At 43.4% G+C, this 12,850-nt stretch overlaps 1 protein-coding gene across 7 annotated transcripts in view; it reads left to right on the top strand.

The window, feature by feature from the left end:
• LOC106584331 (ELAV-like protein 4) overlaps positions 1–12,850 on the top strand; it is an 81,106-nt gene that overhangs the window by 56,670 nt on the left and 11,586 nt on the right. For 6 of the 7 annotated variants that reach the window (XM_082968022.1, XM_014169498.3, XM_082968023.1 and 3 more), the window contains 2 exons: positions 6,919–7,144; positions 10,466–10,504. In XM_082968022.1, coding sequence (XP_082824148.1) covers positions 6,919–7,144; positions 10,466–10,504 — 265 coding nt within the window. The remainder of the gene's footprint in view (positions 1–6,918; positions 7,145–10,465; positions 10,505–12,850) is intronic. The other variant, XM_014169500.3, reaches the window with a different exon arrangement.

Raw genomic sequence — 12,850 nt, 5'->3', positions numbered from 1 at the left:
CACTCTTGGCATTCTCTCAACCAGCTTCACCTGGAATGCTTTTCCAATGGTCTTGAAGGAGTTCCCACATATGCTGAGCACTTGTTGGCTGCTTTTCCTTCACTCTGCGGTCCAACTCATCCCAAACCATTTCAATTGGGTTGAGGTCGGCGGATTGTGGAGGCCAGGTCATCTGATGCAACACTCCATCACTCTCCTTCTTGGTCAAATAGCCCTTATTCAGCCTGGAGGTGTGTTGGGTCATTGTCCTGTTGAAAAACATATGATAGTCCCACTAAGCGCAAACCAGATGGGATGGCGTATTGCTGCAGAATGCTGTGGTAGCCATGCTGGTTAAGTGTGCCTTCAATTAAAAATAAATCACTGACAGAGTCAGCAGCAAAGCACCCCCGCACCATCATACCTCCTCCATGCTTAACGGTGGGAACCACACATGCGGAGATCATCCGTTCACCTGCTCTGCGTCTCACAAAGACACAGCGGTTGGAACCAAAAATCTCAAATTTGGACTCATCAGACCAAAGGACAGATTTCCACCGGTCTAATGTCCATTGCTCGTGTTTCTTGGCCCAAGCAAGTCTCTTCTTCTTATTGGTGTCCTTTAGTAGTGGTTTCTTTGCAGCAATTTGGCCATGATGGCCTGATTAACGCAGTTTCCTCTGAATAGTTGATGTTGAGATGTGTCTGTTACTTGGATTCTGTGAAGCGTTTATTTGGGCTGCGATTTCTGAGGCCGATAACTCTAATGAACTTATCCTCTGTAACTCTGGGTCTTCCTTTCTTGTGTTGGTCCTCTTGAGAGCCAGTTTCATCAAAGTTCTTGATGTCTTCATGTCTTAAAGTAATGATGGACTGTCATTTCTCTTTGCTTATTTGAGCTGTTCTTGCCATAATATGGACTTGGTCTTTTACCAAATAGGGCTATCTTCTATATACCACCCCAACCTTGTCACAACACAACTGATTGGCTCAAACGCATTAAGAAGGAAATAAATTCCACAAATACATTTTTAACAAGGCACACCTGTTAATTGAAATGGATTCCAGGTGACTACCTCATGAAGCTGGTTGAGAGAATGCCAAGAGTGTGCAAAGCTGTCATCAAGGCAAAGGGTGGTTACTTACAGTGTTAAAGTGTTAAACATTTATATTTTGATTTGTTTAACACTTTTTTGGTTACTGCATTATTCCATGTGTGTTATTTCATAGTTTGGATGTCTTCACAATTATTCTGCAATGTAGAAAATAGTCCAAATAAAGAAAATAAAGAAAACCCCTGGATTGAGTAGGTGTGTCCACATTTTTGACTGGTACTGTACATACAACCCCTATTGAATTTCTACTTTATCAATCAGTATGTGACTTCCTCTCCATATGCACGTCTACACTCTTACAGTGGAGGTTGATGATAAATGGTGTAGTACATTCTGGCTCGTATAAAATCCCCATCATGTGTGGCTAAACATCAAGGCTACGTAGGTGCAAACCTGATATATTTACAGATAAAATAAGACCTTGTACAAGTGATCTCTGTCCTGGTGTCTATAACCCACCAGACTCCATAACATGGGGTGTATTACATGGTTACTTTGTCCTGCGGTCACACATAGAAGCAGACAGATGGCTTTAACTCTGCTTTTACTGCGCGGAGCAGAGAGCACCTAAGCTCTTCAAAGGTTTCTATCCCACTGCCTTTTCAAAGTCCATATGTATCTATCCCCACAAACTAAGTTACTTAAAACAAGTACATTTTCTCTCTTTTTCCTCTCTCTCTCGCTCTCTCTGATTAGGAGGTGGTAAGATATTTTTTTTCTTCCTCCAATGTATTTAATGTGACCGTTTAATAAACGTTCCATACAGTTGGCATAGCCACTTAAAAGAGTGGAATGAGAAACGGCAGCAAAATGCTCAGGTTTGGAGAGCAGAGCAAAAGGCTTTCATCAGCCATCTGGCCAGATGATCAGATCTCCAGATTTCCCAGTGGAATGTTTGTCTTATTGTCCCCGGGCTGAGAGCGTAGTGTTGGGGAGTGCCCTGGTAGCGCCCAGGTGCAGTGGGCATGCAGAAATCTTTGTCAGGGCACCAGCAGCTCCTTGCTACTGTCTTCCCTTGTTCTGGTTAGGGTTATTAATAAACCAGCCATTCTCCGTGTTCATGTGTGCTGGGAATAGATGAGCACAGGTAGAGAGTTACATAAGCCCAGTTGATTTCTGAGGAGGAAAGTGCCTGTAGACCGTTGTGCATTTGTGGCCTAATGCTGTATGGTCTGTGATAAGTGCTGGAACCGGCTGATGGTACAGGCTGCTTCCTAGAGTCCCTCAGCCTGCATGTTTGCTTTGTTTCGGTATGCTGTAAAAAAAAATAAAAAATTTAAAAAAAAAGCTGGAAGCTCATTATGTTAATGTTGAAGAAAAAAAATGTCTCAACACTAAGACAGTCATTTCATTATTTTTTTTACTATTAGGTAAATTACTTCTGGGATCGTTTTGTTCGGTTTCTGCCTTGCTTGAGGAACCCCAGATGGAATCCAAATGATACCCTACATTAGATTGTCCTCCGAAGCACCAGCTGTCAGCAGTCTGACACACAAAACTGCTTGTATGAAGTCTCTCTGCCACTGTATCACAGTCGCAGGGTCAAAGGTCATGGTCACCTAACCTGCTGTGGTGTAATTGCATTAGGCCAGCCGACCTTGCAGTGCAGTAGCAGTGTTTCTCTTCATGCCCAGAATGTCTATGGAGCAGTGAAAGGAGAAATGAGAGGTGTTACTGTTAGTGGGGTCAAAGTCTCTCTCACCTCTCTCCACAGCACTGCTGTATAGGCACAATACCCTCTCACCTCTCTCCACAGTACTAGTGTATAGGCACAATACCCTTCTACCTCTCCACATACACAAGGACAGAGCTAGTCCCAGATACCAATGCAGTAGCCCTCTACCCTTCACACCCCTTTCTTAAAGACACCACTTCAGTTAATCACTTCATTCAAGTGGCTGGGGTGTTTTCCTCAGATCCCACCATGAATGTGTTTGCAGCCTTCATCTCTATGCCAAGCACTGCTGGTGTGTAGACCTCTTCAAGCATCTGCATCCTGGTGCAGTTCAAGGCCAAGGGGCTTAGAGGACTGGTGCTTGTCTTCTCTTCCAATGAGGTGTGATCATATCCCCACAGGAGAAGAGTCCACAGGGTGTCAACATGTATTTCACAGCTCTGAAACAGTGAAATAATGTTGTCTTATAATGCAACCCCTCCTATTCCACAAGGGACATTCTTGACAGTAGTAGCTAGTGGGTTTATGTAGAAAAAAGTGAACAAACAAAACTACCCACTGGGCACAGACATCAGTTCAACGTCTAGTTTTGATTTACATTTGGTTGAGTTGTCAGCTAATGTGAATTCAACCAACCCCAAAATTCACCATGTCATTGGATTTAGGTTAAAAGTATTTTTTATTTAACCTTTATTTAACTACGTAGCCCGTAGTCCCATACGTTATGAGTTTTTGCAAATTCAATCCGTTTTCCACGTTGATTCAACATCGTCTCATAGATTTTTGGGGTTGAATTGATGTGAAAACAATATTGATTCGACCAGTTTTTGCACAGTGGGTATGCATAAAGTGAAGTTAGTAAAACAAAGCCCAACTATGGTTTTACACACTAAGTGTACTAACCATTAGGAGCATTTAGTTAAGTTGCACCCCTTCCCTTTTTCCCTTTTGTCCTCAGAACAGCCTCAATTCATTGGGGGCATGGACTTTACAAGGTGTCGAAAGTGTTCCACAGGGATGCTGGCCCATGTTGACTCCAATGCTTCCCACAGTTGTGTTAAGTTGGCTGGATGTCATTTGGGTGGTAGACCATTCTTGATACACATGGAAAACTGTTGAGCATGAAAAACCCAGCAGCGTTGTAGTTCGACACACTCAAACCGGTGTGCCTGGCACCTACTACCATACTCCGTTCAAAGGCACTTAAATCTTTTGTCTTGCCCGTTCACTCTCTGAATGGCACACATACACAATCCATGGCTCAATTGTCTCAAGGCTTAGAAATCCTTCTTTAACCTGTCTCCTCCTCTTCATCTATAGTGCATTCGGAAAGTATTCACACCCCTTGACTTTTTCTGCATTTTATTACGTTACAGCCTTATTCTAAAATTGATTAAATGATTTTTTTCCCCCATATCAATCTACACACAATACCCCATAATGACAAAGTGAAAACAGTTTTTTAGACATTTTTGTAAATGTATTACCCTCTGTTATAAGACTCGAAATTGAGCTGAGGTGCATCCTGTTTCCATTGATCATCCTTGAGATGTTTCTAAAACTTGATTGGAGCCCACCTGTGGTAGATTCAACTGATTGGACATGATTTTGAAAGGCACACATGTCTATATAAGGTCCAACAGTTGACAGTGCATGTCAGAGCAAAAACCAAGCAATGAGATCGAAGGAATTGTCTGTAGAGCTCCAAGACAGGATTGTGTCAAGGCACAGATCTGGGAAGGGTACCAAAACATTTCTGCAGCATTGAAGGTCCCAGAAATCGAAGGTCCCATTCTTAAATGGAAGAAGTTTGGAACCACCAAGACTCTTCTTAGAGCTGGCTGCCCGGCCAAACTGAGCAATTGGGGGAGACGGGCCTTGGTCAGTGAGGTAACTAAGAACCCAATGGTCACACTGGCAAAGCTTCAGAGTTCCTCTTCGGAGATGGGAGAACCTTCCAGAAGGACAACCATCTCAGCAGCACTCCACCAATCAGGCCTTTACTTTATGGTAGAGTGGCAAGACAGAAGTCACTCGACAGTAAAAGGCACATGACAACCCGCGTGGAGTTTGCAAAGGTCACCTAAAGGACTCTGACCATGAGAAGATTCTATGGTCCGATGAAACCAAGATTTAACTCTTTGGCCTGAATGCCAATCATCACGTCTGGAGGAAACCTGGCACCATCTCTACGGTGAAGCATGGTGGTGGCAGCATCATGGTGTGGGGATGTTTTTCAGTGGCAGGGACTGGGAGACTAGTCAGAATCGAGGGAAAGATGGCGCAAAGTACAGAGAGATCCTTGATGAAAACCTGCTCCAGAGCACTTAGGACCTCAGACTGGGGTGAAGGTTCACCTTCCAACAGGACAACGACCCTAAGCACACAGCCAAGACAACGCAGGAGTGACTTCGGGACAAATCTCTGAACATACTTGAGTGGCCCAGCCAGAACCCGGACTTGAACACGATCAAACATCTCTGGAGAGACCTGAAAATAGCTGTGCAGCGACGCCCCCCATCCAACCAGAGAAGTATGGGAGAAATGCCCCAAATACAGGTGTGCCAAGCTTTTAGCCTCATACCCAAGAAGACTCGAGGCTGTAATTGCTGCCAAAGGTGCTTCAACAAAGTACTGAGTGAAGGGTCTGAACACTTATGTAAATGTGATATTTCATTTTAAATTTTTTATAAATGTTCAAACAAGTCTAAAACCTGGTTTTGCTTTGTCATTACTGGGTATTGTGTGTAGATTGATGAGGGGGGGAAATTATTTAATACATTTTAGAATAAAGGTGGTAACGTAACAAAATGGGGAAAAAGTCAAGGGGTCTGAATACTTTCCAAATGCACTGTTCACTGATTTGAAGTGGATTTAACAAGTGACATCAATAAGGGATCATAGCTTTGACCTGGATTCACCTGGTCAGTCTATGTCATAGAAAGAGCAGGTGTTCCTAATGTTTTGTGACAAACAAATCAACAGAATATACAAAAACAGTATTCACTAGTTACCACCTAGGAATACCGGTATGACAGTATTTTCTCCCGAAGCAGCATTGACCCTAGTTTTACACCGGAGCCAGAGCTGTATGCCAACAATTCAAACCCCTTTGGAATAACAGGCTATGTGTTCATTATTTTCTAGCTGTGACAACCTAATTATAAATTACAGATACAGGGAAGGCAGGGAAGGGATTTGGAGAGATTGTCAAGAGCGACAGCAACCCTCAGTGAAAATAATACAGCATTAGAGTGAATGAAAGCATTTGGCATTGGAGAGATTGTGTGTAAATATTTGTTCAGGGCTGCACATGTCAAAGGAGTCCGATTCAAGAAGACAATGAGACAGCGGAACAGAAAAACCTCAAGCGCAAGCAACGTTTTGAGAGCAGAGAGCGAAATGCCAATAAAAAGTGTTTCTGTGTGTGGTGTAGAGATGCCAGTCTGTACACACAGTATTATGCAAATAGTCCTGGCAGCGTGCTGTCACTGAGCGAGCGTCCCCAGGGCCAGTCAGCGAGCCTCATTAAAAAATGAGAAGCACGCATTTATGGAGACCTTCCGGGCAGTGCGTCTCTCAATGTTACTTTCAGGTGGCGGTCAAAATACATTGCCTTGGAAACGACTCAAATGTCACCGGCAACATGACGTGAGGTCTGAGTGTGTGGCCTTCAGCTAGGAGGAGAGCTGCAGTGTGTGCTGAGTCCAAAGTGCCTCACGCAGTAGCCTCAACGAGCTGAGGAGACACAGCACTACAGCAGCTAGCACCCAACAACATAACACCATTTCTGCATCAGCTCTCATGCTCTTTGTGAGAGAGGAAGACAAATTAACTGTCTCTTTGACAGCACAGGAAATCACGGCTGTGCCTTCGCTTTTCCCTCTGCTCTATTCTGTGTTCTTCAAGTAACCCATAAAACAATCCCTCCCAGAATGGAAAACAAATCATTTCCAACTCATTGTAACCCCTTTACAAAACATTGCTTTATACATGACTAAAAAGACAGATATCCTCTCTGTGCCATGTATGAAACAGAGAACATGGGCTGTGAGATGTACAGTATGTATGTGTAGATGTGTGTGATCTAACCGGAACCACGTGAAGTAAAAGGACGCCCCTCCTGTTTGTGATGTGTTGGCCCCACAGGTGGTTCGCGGGGTGTGGGATTCATTCGCTTTGATAAGAGGATAGAGGCTGAGGAGGCCATCAAGGGGCTGAATGGACAGAAACCCTCTGGAGCTGCCGAGCCCATCACCGTCAAGTTCGCCAACAACCCCAGCCAGAAGACCAGCCAAGCCCTTCTGTCCCAGCTGTACCAGTCACCCAACCGCCGGTACCCAGGCCCCCTCCACCACCAGGCCCAGAGGTTCAGGTAAACACCTGGGGCTCACAATAAGGGTCGGGAGGTCATGGTCAGGTTCAGCCATTGAGTTATTGGTTCAGAGAGATGTTTTTACTGTAATATGTACTGTGAAGTTGAGTATGGGATTTTTATGTCTAATTGCAACGATCAACAACCTTTTGAGTGATCAATCACCAATGCGATCTCTGATTCTTGGTGCATTCAAGCAAGAATGCATTTTTGTTCCAAAAGAGTGGGTTTCCTGACGCTCCACCCATATCAGAGTAGAACTGTTCACAAGAGAGTGGGGTTCTGTCGTTCACAATGTCTCCATCACATCACCTCATCAGATCACTCTCCTTATTCCATAATGAAACAAACTGTTATCCCCTCTTACCATCCACGGTTCATTCCCAAATCAAATATACCCCATGATACTCATGATAATCCCAATGAGAATATTCAAATTATGATCTGAACGAAAATTGTATTTCAGATTTTGGCCCAGATTACAGAAAAGTAAGACCAACAAAGTTAGGAATAACTTAATTTTTTGGTTCTGCAGATTCCTCGGTCTGAGCACTCTTAGGCGATCAAGAGCTAGCTAGCTGCCTGTAATACACAAAGACCTCACCATTACAACCAACAGCCACAGGACTAAACCTAATCCACAACCTCAGACAGTGCATCACCTATCCTGTCAATGTCAGCCATTTTCCACCATTAAATATAATGCCTGTTTGTCTGGTCCTCCTCTAAGAAGCAAACAAAAAAACTGAAAAACAGTAGGTTTCAGTTATTAGTGATTCTCCACATTACTAATTACAGTAATAAGTAAATTATGCTTATTATATCTAAGGTATGAGCAGGTTTTAACTGAACAGATTTTTTAAATGGACCTTTCTCATTTACATGCATTGAGAGGCAGCACAAAGGCCCTATTGTGTGCTGAGGGCTTGGAGAGGCTGTGTGAAAAGCTGGCATCCAAGGCAGGTTGGTTTTTGCAGCAGCAGCCCAGCAGATGTCTCCAGCACAGCGTCCTGAAGCGCCTCCTTAGAGCTTCCAGTCCAATTGACTCATTTACCCACAAAGCAGATTGCTCAGTCCCAGCCCACATAATGGCCTAATTGCTGCCTTAATGAGTCAACATATTTTTGTGCTTTGTTTATATATTTTTTGTCAGGTTCACAGACAGCATCTCGGCCCACTGATGACCTGTAGCACAGACAGACAGTGTGTTTTGAAGAGGAGAAGTACTTTAGAATGGCCCCAAGTTCCCAACCCTTCCATTAGGCTGAAGGGCTTAATAAAGACATGAGACAGTGCAGACCCATGTGACACATGAAGGTCATTGAGTGGCCAAGCAGGCTGCATCCAAAAAGCCTCTGATTTATGTGGCTGAGGGGCTTCCATCCTTGGCCCACTGAGCACAGTGACTATCTGTCTGCATGACCAGCCTGATTGTTCCTCCCAGCCAGCTAGCAGCACTGACTAAAGCCCAAATCACACGGAGAGACGCCGACAACGGCGTCCAAATTTGCACGCAAGAGTAGAGAGCGTCGGGCGTCCCGAGTGGCGCAGCGGTCTAAGGCACTGCATCTCGGTGCAAGCTGTGTCACTACAGATCCTGGTTCGCACAATTGGTCCAGCGTCGTCCGGGTTAGGGGAGGGTTTGGCCCGGCTGGGATGTCCTTGTCCCATCACGCTCTAGCAACTCCTATGGCGGGCCAGGCGCATTCCGACACATTGGTGCGGCCAGGGACTCTCCTGAGTCCGTACGGGAGTTGCAGCGATGGGACAAGACTAACTACCAATTGGATATCACGAAATTGGGAAGAAAAGGGGGTAAAACATTTTTTTTTTTAAAGAGTGAATAGTGTCAATTCACGTACACTGCATACCGTATGCCAAGTTAATTGTCGTAAGAATCCTTAATAAACAGTTGTATTTATTAAGTTCGCTATGTAGCCCTTGTGAATTATTGTTGTGTTCCTTTGACTCACCTTATATGTCCTACGGGAGCCACTGAACCTGCCTGCTCTAAACAATTGTTATGTTAGCTCACGAATGTTCGTGAGGACAGTTGTAGAGAATAAACCTGAGCAGTTTATAAAGGATTTTGCTAGTCTCGTTCTTTCTACTAACAGTATTCTCTCTTGAAATGGGAGTTCCTGGAGTTTCCCAGCCGTAGCCTGCCTAGTCTATATGCCTGTGATCGAAATCAACACATCTAGGCATAACATTATTGTTTTCAAATATGTATTATTGGCACTGGCAGTATTATTATCAACAATAAATAGACACGTTTTATCTATACATGTCACAATTCCAGACATAACAATGCCTACTTTCTGGCAATTTATCCAATCATTTTACCAGCATTGCTTTGCGTAGCTGCGTAGACACGAGAAAAATAGACTTGCGTTCTAATTTAACGCTCTATGATGCTATTGACGCTCACACGCGGACCGTCTGTTTTCTATCCTTCACTACCGCGCATTCTAATTCCTGCATGTTCACGTGCATAAAAAAAATAAACGTTTAGTTTGATTTGGGCTTAACACACACCATCCCATATGAAATGTTATACCCTTTCCACATGGAAAGGTGTCAACAGAAAACAAAATGTTTTGGTCAGTTACTGTTACTTTTGGTCAGTTGTTGTTTTACTATGCAACTTTATTCCTGTCAACTTCCTCTTAAAACCTTTACTATCTCTCACAAATTGACCATTACACTGACAGAACTCTGGAGAAGGGGGCATGTCTAGATTTTTGAATTATTATTGTAGGCTATTTAGTACTCAATTTGTCTCACAACCTTCTTGAAAATTACAAACATAATGCCAAAGTACCTTAAGGGCAAATGGAATAATGATGCAAAGAATCATTATTTCATTATGCTGTCCAGACTCAGGATCGACATTGAATTGAATGAGAAAGACAAGATTTCTAAATTTTCTTTGACGTAAGTACTATGGCTTAACTCACAATTATAAATCACTTATCAATTATTTGACCTCAACACAACAGCAGAGATGTACAGTGGAACCACTCTGAAAGCCACATGTAGCATAAGAATGTGTGGAGAGTGAAAATGGCTCTCATTGTGCTGGCTGATTGGGCGTCAGAGTGACCTCTTGTGATAGCGCTGTACAGTACTATTGCTAGCTAGCCTGCTACTTAGTTACTGTGTGAATGACACCAACCCTGACTGGTGTGGCTCCTCAGTGTAATGGTCCATCTCTGGATGGCTTTCTTCTTTGATTGAGGCAGGGATGTAGCATTAGTTCCATTGAGTGAGTCAACCATCTGCCTGGCATTAACCCCAGAACCCTCCTTCTCTTTACAGGCTGGACAATTTGCTTAATATGGCCTATGGCGTAAAGAGGTAATTAAAACTTCACTGAATGCCAGATGTCCATGTTGACAAAATTATTTCTCTCTTGTTTTCTTCATTTTTGGAAGTCACTTGCATTCGATTCAGTTCAAGGTTATTCTGCATTGATTTTTTTGGTTTTCTTTAGCCTTGTTTAATTTGAATCCACCAACCACTAGTCCAAAAGGAAAACAATGGTCTTTTGTTTTCTAATGTTCAATTTGCTTTGTATGATGACTGCTGACTTTTACGTTTCGATGCTTTGGATAGTTTATGTGTATATTTCTGTTCTCTTGTGTGTAGCTCTTGTTTTCAGGTGTTGTTTTCTACCGGATTCAGGTACTCTAGCCTAACCTCTGTCCAGATCTATATGTTACATTGGGATCAAGCTCAGTTTAGAATCACCTCATTTTAAAGCTGTGAATCGGATTCACAGTTTCAAACCACCCAACTCAATAGGATTTTGCCACCATTTTTGTAATAATACATGTATTAGTATTACAATAGGTTATAACATCAGGCACAAGTAGTGATGGGTGTTGGGGTTAAGGGGTCAGGGGTCAGTAGGGGGCGAGGCTGGAGACACCTGGATCCCTGCAGGAAACGCTGTTTCACTGAAGCCAGTTCGACTTCTGATCACCTCCTTTTGCTCATATCTTTTGCTTTTGCTACTGTTGATGTTACATAAAGTGAAGCGGCTCTGAGACATGATATCAGCTGATGACATTTTGTTGCATGTTACAGTAATCAGTGAGTTCCTTTGAAAAGGCTGTGATCCCAGATGTAGCATGAAAAAAAGAAGCATTTTCTTTTTTCCATTTTTAAATGGAATGATTAAAAGGCTTGTTCTGTGATGAGGGCCAATCCCCTGAATTCCTCGGTTTCCATAAGTGATGAGGCATTCATTTCTGCTCGGCAGAATCAGGGAGCGAAGGCTCAACTATAACACAGTGACAGAATGATGCATGGGAAATAATCTTTAACACCTAGCTCTCCGTCAATGTCCCAGGCAGCAACTCGTCTGTCTAGCATTCCTTGGGAGACACAGCAATATTTGTACGGGGGCAGGAAACAATGAATTCAGTTGAAGGGGGATGCAAATGATCTGACCAAGAAAATTACCACAAAAATAAGAGAAAACACTTATAATATTTACTAATATGCTGCAGTGCCTGCTGGTTTAACAACACAGCACCAAGGCAAAAACTATTGAATATGTACAAACTGTCAAAGCAGTAGTATTTGGAATACAGAAATCCAACAAGCCATGCCTTGAGAATTGCCTCTTGCCTGCTTAGCACATGGTTTGAAGTGGTGATTAATGAACAAAGGCAAGTGTAGTAGTAGTAGTCAGTGTATTTTAGAAGTGAGCAGTACACGGTGGAGGTGGGAGCTAGGGGAGGGTGGGATCACTGCAGGTCAGCCTCCTTGTTGCTATGCAACTCCTCTATAGAAGAACAACAGTGTGTTTGTATTTGCACTGGAAGACACTACTGTAGTCTCCTCTGTGGCTCTGTTAACCAGCCTGCTTGTCTCTCACCCTCACACACAACTGCATTAACATCCAAATGACCATGAAGGTGTTATTTCTCCCAGACAAAGAAATCAGAATTGAATGTGTTAGAAAGGCCTTGAAGTGACTATAGTATAACATACTATGGGGAATCAACAATCAATCAAATTCACCTGAAGAAAACACAAATTATGCCCAATGGGCTAATGGATGCTGAGCCCACCCATGGAAACCCCACCTTCCTGGCTATAATACCAGGGCTCGCATTCATTTCCTCAATTCTTTCCTCTTCAGCTCGCTTGCTGGAAGAACATGTCACGCAATTTACAAACTTTTCAAGCACATGAAGACTACGAGATTCAGCTCTGACTTAGATGTCTGTTAGTGGGGAGAGAGTACTCGTCCCACTAGATGTTGCACGTCTTGAGTCTTGGTATTGGTTTTTCTGTTTGCTAAAAGCGGACTACTTTCTGCTCTGCTTGTGTAGCTAATGCTTCCTTGCTTGGGTAGGATTTGTGTTTGCTAAAAAAAACACGATTTTCTGCTCTGCTTGTGTAGCCACTTCCTTGCTTGAGTAAGATGGCTGTTGGTTAGAATACGTTCAAAAAGGCTAACCATCCGAGTTTGGACCTCTGATCTTTCCGTAGGGCATGTGGTTTCACAATGAAAATTAAAGATACTCATGAGTGCTGTCCTGTTTGCCTGGGGTGGAAACACGCTCAGGAGGCTTTGGCTCGGATCAGTTCATGTGACTATTGTCTCCGGCTGGGTTCAACTTCCATTGGCCGTCGAGCTGACTTTGTGAGAAAAATTGGGGCTGCTGGCGAAGGGTCTTCCGGTGAAGC

This window comes from Salmo salar, chromosome 23 (assembly GCF_965601325.2).
Source record: "Salmo salar chromosome 23, fSalSal1, whole genome shotgun sequence".
Lineage (NCBI taxonomy): Eukaryota > Metazoa > Chordata > Actinopteri > Salmoniformes > Salmonidae > Salmo > Salmo salar.
The sequence above is the reverse complement of the archived record's forward strand: the minus strand, read 5'-3'. Positions and strand labels throughout refer to the sequence as shown.